At 43.7% G+C, this 21,861-nt stretch overlaps 1 protein-coding gene and 1 long non-coding RNA gene across 10 annotated transcripts in view; one reads left to right on the forward strand and one right to left on the reverse strand.

The window, feature by feature from the left end:
- Positions 1–4,921, reverse strand: part of LOC148224377 (uncharacterized) — a 77,873-nt gene extending 72,952 nt beyond the window's left edge. For 6 of the 9 annotated variants that reach the window (XR_015802489.1, XR_015802490.1, XR_015802488.1 and 3 more), the window contains exons 1-3: positions 4,788–4,921; positions 3,779–4,014; positions 530–638 (exon numbers count right to left, since the gene is read on the reverse strand). This is a non-coding gene — a long non-coding RNA (uncharacterized LOC148224377). Of the gene's footprint in view, positions 1–529; positions 639–3,778; positions 4,015–4,098; positions 4,149–4,379; positions 4,487–4,787 lie in introns of those variants that run through there. The other 3 variants (XR_015802496.1, XR_015802493.1, XR_015802495.1) reach the window with 3 other exon arrangements.
- CCN2 (cellular communication network factor 2) lies at positions 4,810–7,683 on the forward strand. The gene is made up of 5 exons (XM_014874278.2): positions 4,810–4,911; positions 5,018–5,240; positions 5,356–5,607; positions 5,833–6,044; positions 6,364–7,683. The coding sequence occupies exons 1-5, from the start codon at positions 4,852–4,854 to the stop codon at positions 6,658–6,660; spliced, it is 1,044 nt and encodes a 347-aa protein (XP_014729764.1). The 5' UTR covers positions 4,810–4,851; the 3' UTR covers positions 6,661–7,683.
- The last annotated feature ends 14,178 nt before the right edge of the window (positions 7,684–21,861 follow it).

Below are 21,861 nucleotides of genomic sequence, written 5' to 3' on the forward strand. Positions count from 1 at the left end.
GCAGCTACAACATAAATTAAGAGACCCTACAGCTTACGGCAAAGCAAACTGCATTTGTTGAGGGAAGTCCCTAATTGGGTCAAATGCTAATTAAACACTGATGTCTCAGTTTGGGGGAAAAAAACCCACAAACTCTCAAAACTTACACTGATAGCTCCTGAAAGAAGCAGGTTGAAAAACTGAAAACGGTATCACATGCATTGTAGGCTAAGCAGATCTGATTCATTCCTGCCCACATAATCCACGACAGAGTGGGAGGAAGTGTTCATCCAGCTGTTTTCCACGTGGTTCCTCTGAGAATCTCAAAAGGATTTCTGGTGTATGTTCTGAGTCAATCCCTGGCCACATTTCCTCTCCAACCAGCAACATTAACTTTGTATGAATTGTTACCTATTTATGGGACAATTGTCAAAGGAGTGGTTAGTGACTCACTACAGCCCTACACTAGCTGACTTACTACAGCAAGAGGTTGCAAACCTCAGTCAAATCTGAGAAATAAACAGCTGAAAGTCTCTCCCTCTTTACTCACCTTTGCAAACCATGGAAGGGCTCTACGCTTCCCCAGAAAAACCCAGGACACAGCCAGCCTCCTCACAGAAGTAGTGAATACTGCCCCTACAGTGCTTCTACGACCAGATCTGTAGCAAATTTTTCAGAATAAAATAAGATAAACTGAAGGTGAGGCTCAGTAGGTAAAGGACACTTGGCTTCACAGTACTCATAATCTCACTTTTGCACAAATAGATTTACATGTACTTTGAATACTCATTTAGATTATTCTACTTCCAGTAATTACTTTGCTTGGTTTAAGACTATACACATTCACAAAAACTTCAATTACTTTTTAAGAATAAAGCCAAGTGCTTAAAGCAGCATTCTCAGGGACTCTGGAAGTAACAAAATATTTGCATGCTAACACATAAAGAATGGCATTACAGAAAACAACAAAACTCAGGTCTGCTAGTGAGAATCACATCTGATGATTTTGCTTTAGCCCAACGGACTTCAAGTCATGGTATTTTGATGGCCAACAGTGCATTTAGTGAACTACCCAACTGATGCTAGCAGAGAATCTACAATAGTATATTGAGGAATTTGGAGTAGGTCCACCATTTCAGCAGCAAACATTTCCATAGGCCCTAGCCATCCACTCCCCCTCCCTGCCTTCTTATTCTGGTTCACTTTGGAGAAGAGCTAATGGCTCTCATTAGTAAGATTAGCTGATGTGAATTGTCATGGCTCCAAGGTGAAAGGCTTTGTACCACTCTAACAAAGTGCACAACATGGATAAGTTGCTTGACAGATCCTGGGAAATGTGGTCCTTTCTTTGCCTTTGTTGATTCATGAGATCATGCATCGCCCCAGAAAAGGATGAGAAAAAGTTCAGCAAGTGGTCTACTTCAGAGCCCTTTCTATGCCTACAGATACGTAGAATAAGCTACCAGATGAATTCTAAGAAAGAGAAATACCAGGCAACCACATTCATGATGGAATAAATCTCTTTATTTTTATTCTGTGTCTATTTCTGAGCTAGCAGAGTAAGTCTTTCTTGGAATCTGCATTTTAAGCAAAAGCCTACTAACGTAACTTTAACCAGACCTCTCAGAATTTTTAGATGTATTTATTACAATTTTAAAGAAATATCCTGGTGAGCATTTTGGGAAAGGAACTAATTGGCACACTAACCCTGAGGCAAGCCAGAAATGTCTGAAGCCAGCTACAAGCCTATCGTGATGATAAACAGCTCAGGGTCCAGATGTCCATATATGGCAAGACTTCCTATAAGACTGACAGTACTGTATGTGCATTGCGTATGGTTGTTGGATCAGATTCACATTCCTCGGGTATGTTTCTCTGGGAGATTTTGATTTCCGCTTTGAGGGCTGGCTCAGACCTCCAATTGCTCTTATAAAAAAATATCTGTGACTGAAAGTTGAAAATGTGCAAGATTCTTTCTTTAAGTACACAAACACTCCAAGTCTAGCCACTTTCCTGTAGTCTTGCCAGGTTTTCACTATGTCTGATACCTGATCAAGTGACTTTTTGGGGGGAAGCAGGAAAAAAAAAAAGAAGGAAAAACACCAGAGAGGAATGTAGCAATCCACACCTGTACATTTTACAAGACTTCACCAACTGAAGCTGATGTAGACACACACATACCGTATATAGCTGTGTAAACAAGTCTGCAAGGCTGGTGTAGTGAATTCCTAGTTTCAGCAGAAAAAATATACTATCTTAAAAGCATGTGCTGTATAAACACCTGCATAGAAGTCAAAATTAGTGCATTTTAACCATTTTATGCATCAATGCCAAGATGGACTTGTCCAACCTGTGGCATACTCAAGAGGGACCTGGATGTGGCATCCGGGGATATGGTTTAGGGGTGATTGTGGTGAGGTCACATTTCCAGCTGGACTAACTGATCTTGAAGGTCTCTTCCAACCTTGAGGGTTCTGTGATTGTCATCAGAAAGAATAAGCTGAAGACTGATTGGAGTCTGCAAGAACTGCCTTTGCTTCCAAGCTCCCCTTGCCCCTGTGCGTACATACACACGCACCAATGAGGTACCCACTGGGACACATCTAACAACACAGAAACCAAGATGACCAAAAGGCACTCCTGTGGACTGATTCTTACCTACCTGCATGTGCTGATACAACTTGTAATTTAGTGGGCTAATGCCTGATCCACAGTGGTGCAAGACCAGAATTAGTTCTGAATTCAAATAACTATTCAAGCCGTTTTTCTCAGGGCAGCAAGTGTATGGGGCTTGCTGTACTTGGCCTGCAGTGGGTGGACTTAGGACAGATTTATCCTTTAATTTTGGATTTCCTGGCTTTCTGGTAGTTTGTTACTTTTAAACATACTTTTTCTGTCAATGAGATTCTTAGGTTTTGTTAATAAAATTGTATCTCTGAAAAACCTCTTACATGGAAAGTTATAAAACATGTCTAGAGCCTCTCTCTCTCTCTGATGTTCTCCTACCATATTTAGGCATTTAAAAAAGGCATTCTGTTTACCTGGTTACATTTGCATTTTGGTATGCATGTCATACATAGTTTGGTACACATACTATTTACCCAGCACTGAGGCCACTGGAGTCCTTCTTCAAGTAAATACAGATTTTAGGAGACCTCATGGTTTTGGGAACATAAATTATTTACCATAACTGTTCTTCTGGGATTCATTTTTTCTTTCAAAGCCAATCTCATTTCTTTTAATGGAGAATTTCAAGCAGAAGAAATGACATCCAAATGACTTTACCAGACACAGTACAATGCTGGCAGAATATAAGTAGCAGTTTTACAGCACAATGGTCCTACTGGGGCATTACATGGAAGACCTTCTTTTCCCCTCATTAATTCTGTTTTATTGCTGCATGATAGCATGGAAGTATGCCTAGATATGGAGAGATGGAAAGAAGTGTGGAGCAAGGGAGAAGGGTGGCGGGGGAAAGCCTGCACACAACAGATGAGATCTCTTAAGGTAACTACCAGATTTTAGATTGCTTAATGCATTGCATGGAGCTGGTATCCCTTACTAAACACTAACGTACTTCCACGGGTCAAAAGCCAAAACATTGGCATTCCTTGCGTTAAAGCGGAGGTCAAACAACATGACATCACTGAATATTCAAATCATACACAGGAGGCGGGGGAAGAGCCATCCTCCCAGTTAAAAAAAGAAAAAAAGAAACACAACAATAATCATAGCAGTTATCTACAATGACTTAATACAAGCCACAATGCTTAGGTCCTGGGTTCAGTCAAATACAAACCACAGCGTTAAGGTTTTGGCTCAGTGAGGTGGCATGCCATTCTCTTCTTGTTGTAATCCTGGGACGGGCCATCAGCAAGGTTGGAAGCAGGGATGTGCGAGGAACGTGTTGCTCAGAAATGACAGCTGCACACAGGCAGTGGGAAAATAATAGCCACTTCTTCCATGCTTCAGACTCCACTCGCTGTGCCAAGTATTTCAGAGTAAATAGGCACTCTCTCTATTCATAGAGAGCATCTATTAGGGAAGGAACACATTACAAATATTCAGTATGATTCAGTGGTACACAGAGTCAATTTATACCCGGTAGTGTAATTATACCTTTTTTCGGTGGTACCAAAGCGCCGGGACCGTTCGCCGCCGGACACCGGGTACCCCGCGCCACCCCCGATCCACCCGCCCCGCGTCGCCTGTGCCCGGGGGAGGGACGAGGGACGAGCGGGGAGCACAGGGGAAGGGAAATAGCGGATTCCCCCGAACGCCCCTGGCAACCACCCCGCCGCCCCCCTCGCCCCTTCTCGCCGGACCCGCCGCCCGCCTCGAAATAACGCGCTGCCAGGGGCGGGGGGCGGCGGGGAGCGCCGGCAGCGACGGGGACTCACATTTAAAACACATCAGGACGAAAAATAAAAAACCGTGCTGGGGGGGGTGAGAGTGTGCGCTGGGGGGGCGCAGGCGGAGGAATGCGAGAGTCAGGGGTCAGGGCCGCTCCGGGGCGGCGGCGGCGGCGCGGGGCGGGGCGGGCGGCGCGGCGCGGCGCGCAGGAATGCGCGGAATGTCGCTGTTTGTCCGCGGCCCCATTCAGCCCATTGGCGAGGCCGCGCCGCCGCCGCCTATAAAGGGGCGTCCGTCCCGGCACTCGGCAGTCACACAGCCACTCTCCCGCCGCACTCGGACGGAGCGGAGCAGAGCGGAGCCACCCAGCAGCCAGCCACCCTCCGGCACAGCGCCCGCCGCAGCCCCGTCCGCTCCGCCGAGAAGATCCGCCCTGCGGGAAGCTCTCGGTTCACCTCGGCTCCCGTCGCCTCCCGGCAGCCCGACGCCGCCGCCTCGCCACCCTCTGACCGCCGCAGGATGGTCCCCAACACCTTCGCCCCGTGGGCCGTAGTCCTGCTGCTCGCTCTCCTCAGCCCGGTAAGTGCTGCCGCCCGCCGCGCCGCCGCGCCTGCCCCGTCCAGGCGGTCCCGGCGGCGGCTCTGACGTCCCCTCTCTCTCTCTGTGTCCCCCCCGGCACTTGCAGGAGGCTCATGGCCAGGAGTGCAGCGGGCAGTGCCAGTGCGGAACGGGGCCGGGCCCCACCTGCCCTGCCGGCGTCTCCCTGGTGCTCGACGGCTGCGGCTGCTGCCGCGTGTGCGCCAAGCAGCTGGGCGAGCTCTGCACCGAGCGCGACCCCTGCGACCACCACAAGGGGCTCTTCTGCGATTTCGGCTCCCCCGCCAACCGCAGAATCGGCGTCTGCACCGGTGAGTGGGGGCCGGGGCTGCCGCCCTCCGCGGGACGGGAACGGGGAGCGAGGGAAGTGGGAACCTCCGAGACTCCCGCCCGCCCGGCTCACGCTCTGCTTCCTGGTCCCCGCAGCTCGGGACGGCGCTCCGTGCGTGTTCAGCGGCATGGTGTACCGGAGCGGAGAGTCCTTCCAGAGCAGCTGCAAGTACCAGTGCACCTGCCTGGACGGAGCGGTGGGCTGCGTGCCCCTCTGCAGCATGGACGTCCGCCTGCCCAGCCCCGACTGCCCCTACCCGCGCCGGGTGAAGCTGCCTGGGAAGTGCTGCGAGGAGTGGGTCTGCGATGAGGCCAAAGAGCAGACTGCCGTGGGACCTGCACTTGCCGGTGAGTGGGGGGCTCTCTGCAGATGGCAGCCAGGGGAAGGGGGCACCCTGCATGGAGGCTGAAGGCAGTGGGCTGGGGGGACACAAGGCAGAGGCCGGAGGGCTGCAGTTAGTGGAATCGCCCCACGGCTTTAGTATAGCTGCCCGGATTTCTCAGGAAAAGGAAGGAGCATTTAGAGGGCTGAGGTCAGGCAGTGGTCTCATTTTGGTTTTCTGTCTCCTGCAGCTTACAGACTGGAAGACACTTATGGTCCAGACCCAACAATGATGCGTGCCAACTGCCTGGTGCAGACCACGGAATGGAGTGCTTGCTCCAAGACCTGTGGCATGGGTATCTCTACCAGGGTCACCAATGATAATGCCTTCTGCAGACTGGAGAAACAGAGTAGACTCTGCATGGTCAGACCTTGTGAAGCAGACCTGGAGGAGAACATCAAGGTAAATAAGATTATCTTTATGTATGCTCCACTAGGTTGCTTCCACCCAATAGCAAAAGGACAATGATCAGAAGTGCAGTGCTGACAGGTAGTCAGTTTGAAGTGGTTTTAAATTTGAGTTTTACCCTAGTGGTGATCACTATTTACAATTAAATGTCCTTAGTTTTCTCTCATGCTGTATTATGGCACTGTATAAGACAATCTTGCTTAATGATAATACAGTAAGGATTAGCATGTCTGCTTGCCATTAACTTGCAAGCCCAGTGTGCTTTATGAAAACCTACCTTCTAAACATCTTGTATTCACTTCTATCCTAACAGAAAGGCAAAAAGTGCATTCGCACCCCCAAAATCTCCAAGCCCATCAAGTTTGAGCTGTCTGGCTGCACCAGCGTGAAGACCTACAGAGCTAAGTTCTGTGGTGTTTGCACTGACGGGCGCTGCTGCACACCCCACAGAACAGCCACCCTCCCTGTGGAGTTCAAGTGCCCTGATGGGGAGATCATGAAAAGGAAAATGATGTTCATCAAGACCTGCGCGTGCCACTACAACTGCCCTGGAGACAATGACATCTTTGAGTCTCTGTACTACAGGAAGATGTATGGAGACATGGCATAAAGCCAGAAGGAGACGCTAAGTACATTCTCAACTTGAACTGATTTGCATCTCATTTTGTAAACATGATTCAATAGCACAAGGTATTTAAATCAGTTTTTTTTTTTTCAATTTCAACAAACTGCTCCATGTGACTTAAGACAATTTTTCTACTGACCCCAAATGGTGGTTTGAAGAAGAACGTAAAACGGACAGTGGGACCACAGCAAGACACAGCTTCAGAACATGTTGTTCGTGAGATGGTGTGATGGGGTTAAGGGAAACAGGCAGGAAAAGCAGATTCAAGCAAAAGTTCCCTTAATGTGGTACAGTGTGCTTCATCTAGTAGTGCAATTGAGAAGAGACCATTAGCATGTTTGCTGGTGCTGGCTTAGAGACAGCAACAGCTGGAATGGAAACACCCAGCAAAGTGCTAAGAAGGTGTTCTGTTAGTCAGGACAGTAATGTTTCAGCTCTGACACTCTGATTCAGATGGCTTGGCCAACAAGAATCAGAATCATGTCAATTAGACTGGACAGCTTGTGGCAGTTAATTTACCTGTAACAAGCTACTTTTTATGAATATTGTAAATACTGTGTGTATATATATTTGTACAGTTATCTAAATTAATTTAAAGTTTTGTGCTTTTGTTTAATGCTTTGAAAGTTCAATGATAGCCTTCTTTTTTGGAACAAGATAGGTAAGATTTAAAGCTTGTTTGACAATGCATTCAAAGCATGAAATAGATACTCTAGTGGAAATTGTTCAGATAGGGCCAAATGGTGAGTCGAGGTCAAGATGAAGTTGATTTGCCTGTAATGTTATAAAGCATTCGTCTGGCAAAATATGTTTACTTACTACTTTATAAGACAAGTGGTTTTAAGAGAAATGGCTGTTCTGTAGCTCATCAGTCTTTCCACTTGAGCATTTGTTTCTTTCTTTGACTATGGCTCTTTTTGGACAGTTTATTTGTTGAGAAGTGTGACCAAAAGTTACATGTTTGCACCTTTTTAGTTGAAAATAAAGTATTTATATTTTTTATATAAACGGCTTGGTATTTCATTTATCTTTAGTCTCCACTATTCCTTTCCATGTTTCTAAAGGGGTTGCCTTTGCACTAGATGAAAATCAAGTAATGTGTGGTGGGTTCTTTCTCCAGAAGCACATATGCTTAGGAATAAGCTAATGATTGACTTACTCTGTTACTAGTGAACCAACTGTAGTTTGTTCTCTTCTGAATTTAGAGTAGAAGGAAGGGCCAGGCTTGCTTTGCCAAGCCCAGTATAGCATTAGAAAGTGCAGCAGGTCTCCTCATGCATCACATGTAGTTTGATGGGAGCCAGCTGGTCACCATGGTATTCAGCTGCTGCTCTAATGCACCACACAACAAGCTTAATTTCATTGAGGTGTTCCACTGGTTAAGATTTGTTTTCAACTAAGGCAAGGAAATTATTTTAATTACTAGAAGCATTGAAGTGGTTTTGACTCTAGACTCAAATCCAGAAGTCCAAAATGTTGTACAATTCTCAGGGAAGAGCTAATCAGTTGTATCATAAAAAGCACAGGATACTACAGGTTGGAAGGCACTTTGATTTAAGCTTCATGCAGTGCAGGGCTAATGTAGATGTAGCTTTACTTGAATTAACACCCAAGTGTGGTATGGTAGAGCACTGAACTCTGGTGGCAGTTACATAGATTTTTTTCCTGCATGCTGACAAGGCCAAATCATTGTATGTGACAGTTCTGTGTGAAGTTAGGTTCAAACACTTGCAAGGCCATGGATGAGAAGTATTGTAAGAGCTACACATTTTGATAGTAGTCCAAATATTCTTCTTAGATAAGCAAGAACTATTGTAAGGACAGTTGTGAGTCACCTGCCTCATCCCCCTGAAGAAAAGCTTCAGTCCTGTGGTGGGTCCTACATCAGTAACAGACTTTTTTGTCCCTTTATTAAGTCAAGGAGATTCTTTGAATTCAAAATTAACCTTTGCACCAGAAGCATTAGTTCTTGTTTTCAGAAAAAAACATGCTCTCCAACAGGAATCCTTTTCAGGCAAACAAGTTCAATCTGGAATTTCCTGGTGCTGAAAGAGTGTTAGCTTACAAAAATGTCCATCCTTCCTGAGCACCTTCCAATCCCATTGATTTCAGCTAGCATTAGCAGCAAATCAGTGTAACACCAGCTTTGACTAATGATGAACAACAGAGCCCTAAACTAATGGGAAGTCAATGGGAGTCTTGCCAATGGCTTCACCAGGCTTTGCTCAAAGCCATAGAAGAATTTTCCCTTCCTCTGAAAAATAAAAGGAATTCTCCTGGCATGAGGAAGTGGCTTTCTATGTCCCATACAAAATACTTTTGGGTAGCCTCTGGCTCTTATGCTCTCTGAGACTCTTCAGCATTTTTTCTCTATTTTTTTCAGGTTATGAATATTGTGCAGCCATTCAGTTCACCCTGGAAACGTTTCAAACACTCATACAACACCAAGGACTGGTTGCCTGACCACTACTGTGGCTCCACCCCCAAATAACAAGAAAACTGTCATTACTAGTTCCAGAAAGGGCAGGAGGTACATAGATTTCATTCATAACTATCGCTATAGAAGCTCTCAGGATCAGCAGAACAGAGAGAAGCACAATGTACCTGGCAGGCTGGGATTAATTCCTGTAAGAGATGGGGTGCTTATGGCACTGCTTAGGGCTGTTGATGAACAGCTCTGACCTGCAGTCTTTTGACAATTAGTATCAGATATTATAATGAATGACATCCCTAATATCATCATTCCCATGAGCCCCATGACCATGGGCCCGTGAGATTCATCGTGTTCTGCTCCCAGCTCTCTGCAGCATGGGCTGTATCTCCAACACCTAAGCCACACACCTCTGTGGCTTCCCCTGGCACTGTCATCCAGCTGTGCCTGGCAAACAAGGCTGGAGGGTCAGAGAGTAACAGCAGGGCTCTGGTTGAGGAAGGGCTGTCTGAAGGACACCCACAAAGGGGTTCCCCCAAAGAAGCCCAGGACTCTGAACTATCCTTTCCCAAATTATGTGATGATGAAACTGCCTTGACTGCCATCTGACACATTATTGCACTGTTCCACAGGTCAGCAGAGCACAGAAGAGGCCTGTCAGAATATTTTGATAGTGATTTGCTGTTGCCACTGTGAATTAAAATAAGGAAGTATGCTACATTATGCAAATCTTTTGAGCAAGTTGTTGCTTTCCCCTGAGCATATCAGGGATCATAAATCTCAGGTATGCATTATAATGAATTGCACTCCTTTTTCCAGGAACAAGTGTAGTCTTCTGACAGAAGCATATGTTTTACACCATTTCACATGTGTTAAACCTCTGAAGGATTTATGTCTGAAGGTAAAGAAATTTAAATATTTTCTTGTAAGCTCTCCTAGAGGTATAGGTAGGCATCATACGGTTTGTAAGGCTTTCTTTCAAAGGTATCCCGGGAAAAAGGAGCCCTTGTGTGGAATTTATGGCATCTTAAATGATGGCTACAATGTGGACCTTTCAACCATAAAGAAGTTTCCTGATTTCATTCTTTGTGCCTAAGATGAATAGATGGAAGAATAAAAACTTGAGTTCAAAAGTCCAAAGTTACTTACAAGAGAGAGAAAACTGGTTCAAGTTCCTTTCAAAATACCTTGTTTTGGAAGTCTGCTTTTGGTTGCTTGCTTCCTCAGAAAATCTTATCATGCAGGTTTGCTGCTGTATTTTTAAAATATTTTATTCATATATGAAAGCATATTCCTTCTAATTACTAGCTCCTTTAAATTGATCTCCAGCGATATTAATAATACAGTTGGTAAAGAATCACTGTAAAGTCAATACTAATTCAATATAAGGTATTCAATTAAATATTAAACAGAAATTCAAGGTGGCTGTAGACCAGAGTATCAAATACTCTGAAATAGTTCTAAGCCATCGTATTTCAGATTTTTGTACCATAACACTTTTGCATGGATTTGCAGCTTAGCTTTCTAACACAATACAGATGTGAACAACAGACACGGATTATAGCCCTTTCATATGAAATAGGCTCTACTCTCCAGATGGAAATTTGTCAGATTCCTCAGAGCTAAGACACATCCAAAAGACACCAGTTAAAAAAGTCTTCAAGAATGAGCCACTTTTAATGATCTGCAACCACACAGGAACAAATAAGTCTTTGAACAGTATCCAGTTGTTTGTCTCACAAAGACAGGGACTCAGCTGAGAAAACTGACTTTTGGACACCACTAGAAATAGCATATTCTTTACTAGATCATTTGTAATTTTTTCATGTAGCATAGCTTTTTCAGACCTCGCACTTGAAGAAAGCTCTCGTTTCATTATACCAAAAAGGACTTTAAATGTAATGTAAAACAGTAATATTTTTACCTGAATATATAATAATTCAACCATTCTGACTTTATATCCTACCACCAAAAACCCAAGTTCTTTAAAAACAGTGCTTAAATGTGGCTTTAACTGATGTTATATTATACCTACATATGGAAGTAGTTAGCAAGGAGAAGTTGGGATGAAATACCACTGTAAGGCTTTGCCCAAAACCCAAGAAGAATCTGAGAGAGGAAGTAGTTCAGTTAACTTATTTTTCCTCTCATTTTCCACTTTTTTTCCTCCCTGCAGTTCCTTTGATTCATGTCCATAAATGGACATACCAAAAGCCACTACATTCTCACAGTGTTTTTCAGCCTGCCTGGAACCAGGAAATACCAGGAATTTCTTCAAGGAACCTGTTCCCAAACTGTACTAAATCCTTCAACACATTTAGTGTTTGAACACTATTTGTGTTCATTTGTGTAATTTGGAAGCATGACTAAGGTCCCATCTCCACTGCACGATTCAGCGTTGCTGCTGCATCAGAGAACGACTGCTTGCAGTGCTTAGTGCTAGCCCTTGCTTTTTCAGCTCTTCTCTGTGCTAGTCCAAGCCCACATCCCCAGCATAGCGAGTTTGGGCCCATTCTGAAATGTCCCACCCTGAAACATCTGGCTGCATACTGTGACAGCATTCCTCAGCTCCCGTCTGTTATTGGAGCAGTGCCAATTATGCATTTGCTTAATGGTAAGTAAATTCAGCCCTGATAGTAGTATAATGGTGTTTATGTTGTGAGGAACAAAGCGTTTTACAGCCTCCTGAGCAGGACCAAAAGGTTGCTAACACAGTATTGCAGTGCTAATACAATCCAGTAGTGCCTCCATTCATTACTCAGCCCCATTAATTGAGCCACTGAAAGAAATGTGCAATTCAAATAAATGTTTGTTGGTTTAAATTAGACCTATTAAAAGCAGGTATTTAGCAGCTTTCAGCAGCTACAAAATATGTTTTCCTGCTCCTGAGCTGAATGCTAAGAACCAGCTTTTCAGCCAGTTTTCAGGACTCTGGTCAGCCCAGCTAACACACACAACTGCAGTCAGACTGGTTTAGACCACTTGTGACCCAAAATCCCGAGGCTGTACAATTTTAGGGGAGCTGCATGGGACTGTGTGCCTTGGAGGGTTCCTGGGAGGACACAGGCTGGCTCCTCTGGCATTTGCTGGGCAATAAGCACTTCCAGGAACACGAAGTGCACAAGATAGTATTCTGTAAACACCTAAAATTACTACCTAGTACAACCTACTAGGGGAGTGATAAGCCAGTGTATCTGATAAACGAAAGAGAAGAACAAGGATTCAAAATAGACCTGAAATATTCAAACTTTAGGCAATGTAACATGTGGGAAGATATTAAATATAATCTTAATACACTGTGATATGGTGTTAAGTATGCTTTTTTAATTAACAGAGCAATGGAAATAAGTAAGAAGTCATATTTGGCCTTTTCCATTTATACATGCTGCTCTAATTCTAAGCTTGTTGTGAGGATTCACAAGAATTCACAAAATTCCAAGATCAAGTAAGTTGATCAAGATTTTTAAATCTAATGTGTTAGGAGTTAAAGAAGAAAGCCAGCTCATCTTATCTTGGGAACTGCCACGAGTGTCTCTCAGTGGGTTTTCCTATCAACCTCTTAGCTGTAGTTGCCCATCTGGGGGTATCAGCTCAAATGAGGTTTTTCTTCACCTGTGACTCAAAGGATTTTCATACGATGGCATAGAAATGAAATATTTCTTTCCTTCCATTGATTATTCCATCCACAGCTCCATAACCAATAAATAGTCACTTTGGAAAGATAATAGATAATAATATGCCCCAGGCATTGATCTTGAATGGATCCCAGCTAATGCCTGTGAGAAGTCACCTGGGATGAGTATTTCAAGGGAAAGCAACATTTGTTTTATCTTGCTGTGCTAAAGGTACAGCATTGCTGCTTATCCTTATGATCCACGGGAGTACTAAAGACCACTCCTGTCTGTGTGCTGTTTTATTTTACAGTCATTTGATTACAGGCACCAGGAAATGCTGTTAGAGAAGTATTGGCAATGCTATCCCACTTCACAAGAGGGTGCCTTAGAGTTATTCAACATGGAAAACATCTCAAATAAGGATATTCTGTGAGGTTTAACCTTACACACACACAAGCACTTACACACGCAGACATCCCCACTGTAGCTCTCTGTATTATCTAGCTATTCTCATGAAGATACAGTTATAATAGAAATGTGTCACCATATACAATATTCTACTCTACAGATGAGAGTATGCTCATGTTACCCTTTGGATAACTGTATACAATGGGGATTTTTAGTTCTGGCTTTTCTGACTTCGGCAAGAATATAATGAGCATAGCAAATCTTGGAAGTACAGCCAGCCTTAAGAGTGCAAGGATTATCTGGGTAAAAACTTGAGTTTTGTATAAAGAAATAGTGGACTTTCTACATGCAGAAATAAATCAAGACTCTTCTGTCCTTAACAGTGCTTTAGTTTCATACTGTTGAAAAGCAAATTAGAGACTATTTATGTAATGTTTTCTTTGGCTTCTGCCTAGCATTCTCCACAGACCTTATCATAAAACAATTTAGAAACAATATGTATATTTGTTAACAACCCCACACAGACAAATACAATGGGCCTCTCAACACAAATCAGAGACAAACAAGCAACTGGCTGATAAAATCTCTTTGTGCTATAAGGTTACTGCTGATTGTGAGAGGCAGCAGGATCTTCTTCCAAATAGTTTACAGTTATGCTTAAAATCTCTCTAAAATTACTTATTAGACTTCATTAAACTAGTCTTTGAATATTTTTTGCTCTGTACATCCACACCAGGACAAGTTGTGGGCTAATGGGATTGCACAAAAGCATCCTGTCCTTTAGACAGAAAACAAAGAAACACTGGCACCTGCATTTTGTCTATCTGCTTTTCCAAAGCAAGGAGGAGGCAAAAGTTGGTCTGTCATTTTATTTCATGAGTTCATTTAGATAAAAGTGGCTTCATGATGGGCAAATTTGAAGCACATAATTTATGGTAGATGATGCTGCTTATAAATAGTGTAGGAAGTACAGCAATATATTCCGTATTTATCCTAGCTAGCACTTAATACCCTACTTGAACCTGTGTCAGACTATCAGATCCTGAAACACCAAAATACCACAAAGACCCGGTCAGGTCCCAGCTAGCACAGGGCTGTGCCAGATTCCACACCGGACCACGAGAACGAGACCGGGCTCTTTCTCTGCATGACACTGACACCGTGCGGCGGCTCTGCAGCCACCGTTTGCTCGTGCTCCTTTGGTGGAAGGAATTTGATTATTCACTTGAAACAATTCCTGCTATTTTGTTACGAGGGATGACGTGACAGCCTGTAAGCGTAGACTCGTATGAAATATAGGAAATCTTTTCCTATTTTCTCAAAGTGAATTAAAGTCACAGCTACACAGTCCTGCTTGAGCACCGTGCTCTACTTAGATATCATTGCATCATTGTTCTCTATATTGAAGATATAGAAAATGAAATCCTCAAAGTACGTGGCACCCACCCTGGAGGAAGAAATCACTATAACATGTCACAATACATTATGATAATTTTCACCAGCAGTTACCTGGAAAAATACACAGAAAAATGGGTTTATTTATTAAAGACAGTGTTAAAGGAGATGTTTTAATTGTCTTTCTTTTTATCATGCATGCTTCTTAAAAACAATCAACACTCCAAAGTTCAAGTTTTCGGATGAGCAGAACTTGCTTCTCCTCCTTAGGCGAATACAGATTCACGTGTAGGCTTTGGGAATCTGTGAGAGATACATAAAATTATCTTATGTAATTACATCTCCTTTTTTCCAGATGACTAATTATGTTCCAATAAGTTTTTGAATTAAATTGTTGAAAGGGACAAATTCCCTCCTGACTTCTTCAACGTGCATAGACAATGAGTCACATCCATTTTGTGTAGATTTTGTCTGCTAAATAGGTCTTTGACTCTGATGCTCTGGATCTAATCCAAACCTACTATAAAAGAACTCTCCCTACTTGAGACCCATTAGTGTGAAAGGGATTTGGACATACAAATGGGCTGGAGGGCTGCTGTGCCATTTTCTCTGGATTGTGTCTGCTGCAGCTGTCAACTACCCAACAAAATTGTGGAGCAGGGTCTGGTACATAGACTGCTACAGTACTGAGACTCAAAAAAAGTTGTAAGTGCTGTATGTTTGTAAGGTCCATAATCTTCCTTCTGAAGTTGATATGTTTTCTACAGCTCATTTGAATAACAACTTTATTCAGTAGTAGCAATGATGGACTGGCCATTCTTAGTCACTCAGAAACAGAGATTCACCTGAGATTTGCTTTCCTTACTCTGTTCCTTAATAACACTCTGCACCTCATCTGTATGGGTAAAGACCCAGGATTCTTAGACATACATTTCCTCAGATCATCTTCCCCAGGTAAACAAATTCTAACAAGGGGTCTTCTTCAGACCTTTGTCAATATTTCTTTTAACTAACTTGGCTGGAAATGCTCAGTGAATCTCAGGCCTGGCACAGGACCCAGAGGCTTTGAGATATCAGTACCACCCAGCCAGGCAGATGTCAGAAAAATCACTTCAGTCTCCTAGTGCCACCCTCCTCTTTGAAAAGGAGGCAGTCTTGAGGAAAGCCCAGCTTTGTGCTCATCACCAGCCTGCTCCTAACTGACCAATTTCTTCAACTTCTAAATCCCTACCAAGAGTTACATCCCATAACTACCCGTGCACAAGTACTGCTCTCATGTTCCTGGTTTGAGAACCCAGGTTGGGCAAACATTTGTTTACACAGTTTGCTTTACACAGAAATCCTTCTGCTTCTTTTTTTATGGAAAAGATAGTGGCTCAGCCAAACAGATCTAAGAACGGGCTTTGAAATTCTTATACACACTCGCCAACATGAAATGTCTTATCTACATGAAATGTCACCTCTTATACCATCAAAATATGCTATATGTTATGTATCTGGGAAAAAATCTTCCAAGGAGAAGGCTAAAATCAATGCATACTTTGTTTCTAAAGGTGAGGCCTTAGGAAAGTGTTTGTCATCAACCAATTCAAAATTTCTCATATTAACAGTGGAAATCGTTTCTTTGTCACATTTATCCAAGTCCTTTGGGCCAAAACAGCCTTTTGGTTATTTCTTTTTCTCTTTAAGGAAGCTGTGTGCTTGTTCTCATTTATAGACCTATTCCATCCAACACCCAAAACATTGCCCTTTTCTGATGCCCTTTCAGTAATGAAGCACTTGCACTCTTGCTGAAATAACTACAGCTCTGTAATTTTTGTGGACTCTGACACTAAATTCCACATGTTTTTTTCTTGCATGCAGAGCTTTTTCCTGTAATACTTCAGGTTCACCTGTTTTTCATAACAAAATTATTCATCTTTCAGAAGCTTTATTTTGGTATGGATTATTCTTTGTCAAGTTATCATTGTGAAGGAGTCATTGTAGATGTTGTGGGAATCTCCATACTTTCTGTATTGAAGGGAGTTATGTGTCAAGGAGTTACATAAAATCTAATCCTGCATCTGAAAAGATATCAATATATTCTGAGCTTGCATCATATGGGGGACTGGGAGTTAGAGGTCATGCTTTATTCTTCTTGGATTTTTTGTTGGTTGTTCTTTTGTTTTGTTGTTGTTTGGTTGGGGTTTTGTGTTTTGGGGGTTTTTTTTGTTTGTTTGTTTGTTTGGGGTGGTTGTGAGGTTTTTTTGTTTTGTTTTTTTGTTTGGTTGGTTTGTTTTTGTTTTTGTTTCTGTTTTTTTTGTTTTTTTCTGGTTGTTTCTTGGGTTTTTTTGAGAGAAAGCTGTGGACAACCTGATTTATAATATGTAATCTCCAAGATGACATCCATTTTTGCAAAACGTCGTGAGAACAATTGACCTTAAGTAATTAAATGGTTGATACAGAAGTCACAACGCACTTCTGCTCTGTTGAAGCCAGCAGTGGGAGATGACAACACACATTTTAAGTGATTTTATCTCACTTGTACTAAAAAGTTCCACTGGCATGTTTTCACAAACAGGATAGATATACAGTAATTTATATGAAAGTAAAAACTTCCTCGGTGGTGGGAAATGATAGTATAACCTTCTGCAGAATTTTAATTCTTTGGACCTCAGTAATTCAGGCTTCCCCATGCTCTCATTTCTAAAAATTCTACCAGGTGTGTTAGCTAATTACAAGAATAGAAAGTACTTCATAAGAAGCTTAGAAAAGCCCATTCTTTTCAGGTGGTTTGCCTGGATTCCTACTGTCCTGGGTCCATGCTTCCTTAGAAAATTACACTGAGAGTAACAGATCATTTCCCCGTTATTCCAGGTCAGGCCAGAAGAGGGCCAGATATCACCAGCAAATGCATCTGTGTTCATTATTCATTCAAAGTATAATTATCTATTCATCCATAAACAATTTATTTTGAACACCAGAATCAAGTGTACATAATTTTCTTCTCCATGTAAAGAGACTAAATACAGCTTTAGACCCAATTACAGGACTGTGACAAAGAGCATTTTTTTTATAGTAGACTGTGCCATCTTCTGCAGCCAGCAGAAAACTTAGAAGCCAAGCCACAAGACTTGAAAATTAATTCACCGTCCTCAAGCAGCATGGTTTCTGCCACAGAGGAATTCAAGGCTCTGGCACAGATGCAGGATGGCAAAGGTAAGGCCTCCAGGAGAGAGATTTGAAAAGACAAATTCTCTGTCAAGCTTCAGAGCGAGGCTGGTGCTAAAGCATGGCTTTGCCAGAGTGCCACAAATGCAGAGACTCATAACAACTAGATGGGAAGCTAACAAATGTGACATCCATCTGCAAGAAGGGCTGGAAGGAGATCTGAGGAACTACATGCCTATCAGCCTGGCCTTGGTTCCAGAGGAGATCAGTTCGAATGCAATCACATGACAGGCACAGGATAACCGTGGGATCATCCCAGCCAGCACGGGTTTAAAAAAGGCAGATCCTGCTTTACCAACATCCTTTTCTGAAAGGCTGTGGACGTTGTTTACCTGGATTTAGTAAAGCCTTTGATGCCATTTCCAACAGCATTCTCCCAGAAAGACTGGCTGCTCAGTCTGCTTGGGTGGGTGCAGAGTTTTCAGGCTAAGAAGGTGTGTGGATGGCTGAGTCAGAGGGTGCTGGTGCCGCTCTCGCTGCCCGCGATCACAGGCGGCAATGCGGCCGGTCAGCTGCGGAAATGAAGAGCGGTGACGGCTCTTGAGTGACATCCGAGCGTCCTTTATTGCATGGCACAGAGACAGCACGGACATGTAGGCACACCAAGAACTGGGGACTACATCTTATATAGACTAGCAAGGAACATTCTAGAAACATTCTAATCAATGACAGACATATATGTTAACTATATTAACATAATAACCCCCGTGATCGTCTGCAAAGGAACTGCCACTGTAACTCTCCATAACTTAAAACAATGTCTCTGAACTTAGGGTGAGGAGCTGCACGGCATAGGGCTGACCTTGGATAAGGCTGGCTCACTGGCTGGACTATGCCACTGGCTCTCCACATGGTGGTGAAGGGATTCACGTCCAGCTGGTGGCTGGTCATGAATGGTGCTCCCCAAGACTCAGAACTGGGACCATCCTGTTTAACATCTACACTGATGACTTGCATGAGAGCATCAAGTGCACCCTTGGTCAGTTCAGACAACACCAAGTTAGGTGGGAATGTCGATCTGCTGTAGGGCAGGAAGGCTCTGCAGAGGGATCTGAACAGGCTGGATTGATGGTCAAGGTAAATTATAATACAGTGAAGTGCTGAGTCTGGCACATGGGTGACAACCATCCCACGTAACCCTTCAGGTTCAGGGCAAGGTGCCTGGGAAGATGCTTTATGAAAGGACCTGGGGGTGCTGGTCAACAGCAGCTGAACACTAGCCAGCTGTGCCCAGGTGGCCAAGAAGGCCAATGGCATCCTGGTCTGTATGAGCAATAGAGTGGCCAGAAGGACCAGGGCAGGAATCATCTCCTCTGTGCTCAGAACTGGTGAGGCCATGACTTGAATCCTGTGTTCAATTCTGGGCCACTCACTACAAGAAAGATGTTGAGATGCAAGAGTGAGTTTAGAGAAGGATGACAAAGCTGGTGAAAGGTCTGGAACACAAGTCCTATGAGGAGTGGCTGAGGGAGCTGGAGCTGTTTAACCTGGAGAAAAGGAGGTTCAGGGATCACCTTTTCACTCTCTACTCCTGCCTGAAAGGAGGGTGTAGCCAGGTGGGGGTCAGCCTTTCCCCCCAGGTAACTAGTGAAGGGATGAGAGGAAAACAGCATGAAGTTGCACCAGGGGAGTTTTACTTTGGGTATTAGAAAAATTTCCTCACGGAAAGGTTTGTGAAGCATCAAAATAGGCTGCCCAGAAAAGTGGTTACTGTCCTTGGAAGAATTTAGGAGACGTGTGGATGTGGCACATAGTGACATGTTTTCAAGGTGGATTTGGCAGTGATGGGTTGATGGCTGGACTCGATGATCTTAGAGGTCTTTTCCAACCAGAATGATTCTGCTTCTGACTGTCAGATATGCCTATGTGCCTTATGGACATGACCAAAAGGCAATTCTGCTGTCTTCTGATCAGGAGATCAGTCTGGAGTTTTGGGGCAACTCAAAACTCTTGCATCTCACTGTATTTGTTCTATTTCAATAAATTAAAAATAGAGAGAACTAAACATGCAATAAATGGCAACATAAATTTGACACATGTTGTGGCTGAGGAGGAATACAATAATTCGCAATGGTATTCTCTAAAATCTGTTTCCAGGCTTCCATAATTATTCCAAGTTTGTCCATGGTCTCCATAGCAGCCTTTCCTGAGGCTCAAGCCTGGTGTGGTGACTCACAGTGGTTCAGCAGAGGACTCAACTCCTTTCCAGGGAGTCTGAGTCACAGGATGCCAAACCTGGACTGGTTTCCTGTAATATAGAGGTTCCTGAGCTATGGTAGATGTACCACTCATGGTACACAGCACGGTGCTCCAACACCTCCCAGACATTGCCGCAAGGTATGTGAGGGTAAGTAGGAGATGTTGCTGTTGCTGGCAAACACACACAAATATTTGGAAACTTGTGCTTTACTAAGTTGCTGGACTCTTATTGACTCTGCCCCTGAACTCCTCAGAAGAGCAAAAACAGTTTACCACAGCCCAGCAGTAAAAGTGCTGAATATAGAGCTCACCATGAGCCCTGGGCTGGTTTCCCGAGCTCATTAGTGGTGCTGCTGTGGGCACAGAGTGCTACAGCAGCTGCCCTGTGACCTTGCAGCACCAGAAGTTCCTCACAGTGCTCTTATTCCTGAGCATCCACTCTGGAGTGGTACAATGGGCAACTCATTCTGGCACAGGTACCTCCTCAGCAACAAGCTTGAGCTTTGCAGCAGACTTTGAAAGAAGGGAGGTCAGAAATGAGATCTTTGCCTCTTAGATTAGTGTTCTAACCACAGAGTCACAGATTGAAGCTTCCTTTTATATTTCTTTCTGACTGCTGGTCCCCATGAATCTCATTTTCCTGGAAAAGTGGGTGCCCTCCCATGAAGCAGATGGGTAGCTCCTTCTAGCTTGCTGAGTATGGTTTATAACCTTGTATTTAAAGAGATAATTTTGTACTTTGAATCTGCTCAGACTAAGGAAAGGCAGGAGCCCAGGCCACCCACTCGCCAGATGACACAGGGCAGCCTCTGGCAGGTGCTTTTAGCAGACAGCTGCCATGCACTGGGCTGGACACAGTGGTTTACTGTATTCGAGATGGGTTGGGAAGTGATTTACAAGAACAGTCCTGTCTGAAATACAGACAGTTGCTTAATTTTCTTTAAACATGGTAGATCCTGAGGTAAACAAGAGCAAGAAACCCCAACATATTAGTCAAGCAAATTACTTCTCAGTTACTGACAGTAGCAACCAGTGATATAAGTCTGTACCACCTGAAGACCTCTGAAGGCACAACTCTACTTGTCTTGTGACACGTTTCACCTCTAGGCACATCCAGACCAACGAGCTGAAGTCTGCTCTTCTCTGCCTTTTTCACTTGAAAGAAGGCCACACTAGACAGCAAAGAAGCAGTTCTATTGAGTAATACTGACACCCATGTCACATGTCACCTTTCAGCTTTACCTACTGAAAACGTTTAGTGGGACTCTGTCATGGTTTAGGAATGATATTCCTCAATTTAGTGTTCCCACTGAAACACTCCAAACCACATGCCGATCGCTCATTCCTCCATTCCCTCCCCTCATCCCTGGAGCAGGATGGAGAGGATTAGAGGCACAAAAGGTAAAGATCGCAGGTTGAGATAAGAACAATTTGCTGGGAACAACGAGATAAGAAAACAAACAGTAACAACATTAGTAACAGACTGCACAAGACAGGTGGGTGATTAGCAGGCCAGTGCTTCCCACCAGCAGCCAGCAAGAAGGAACCCAACCTCCCTCCCACCCCCTGTGTGGTGTGAGGTGCTGTGGAATAACCTCATGGTCCTGGCCATACCTCTTCTGGCTACTGCAAAAATTAACCCTGTCCTGGATGGAACCAGGACAAGCTCTGATACCATACACCAGCTGAAACAGAGAACATTTTGCATCTAGATGGACAAAGCTGTCAAGTTTTTCTGTATGGACCTCGATGGTGACTGTAGGATGTTCCTTGGGTCCCATCAGGATCCAAAAAGGCAACCTAGTATCTGTCATCCTGGGGTATCATCAGCCACTGGACACCAGGACTAGCACCAGCATTTGTTCATATGCCCTGACACTACCATTAGAAATCTCTTTAAAAATTAAAGAAATCAAATCAGCAGAAATA

The sequence above is a fragment of the Sturnus vulgaris genome, chromosome 3 (assembly GCF_052056855.1).
Source record: "Sturnus vulgaris isolate bStuVul1 chromosome 3, bStuVul1.hap1, whole genome shotgun sequence".
In the NCBI taxonomy this organism is placed as follows: domain Eukaryota; kingdom Metazoa; phylum Chordata; class Aves; order Passeriformes; family Sturnidae; genus Sturnus; species Sturnus vulgaris.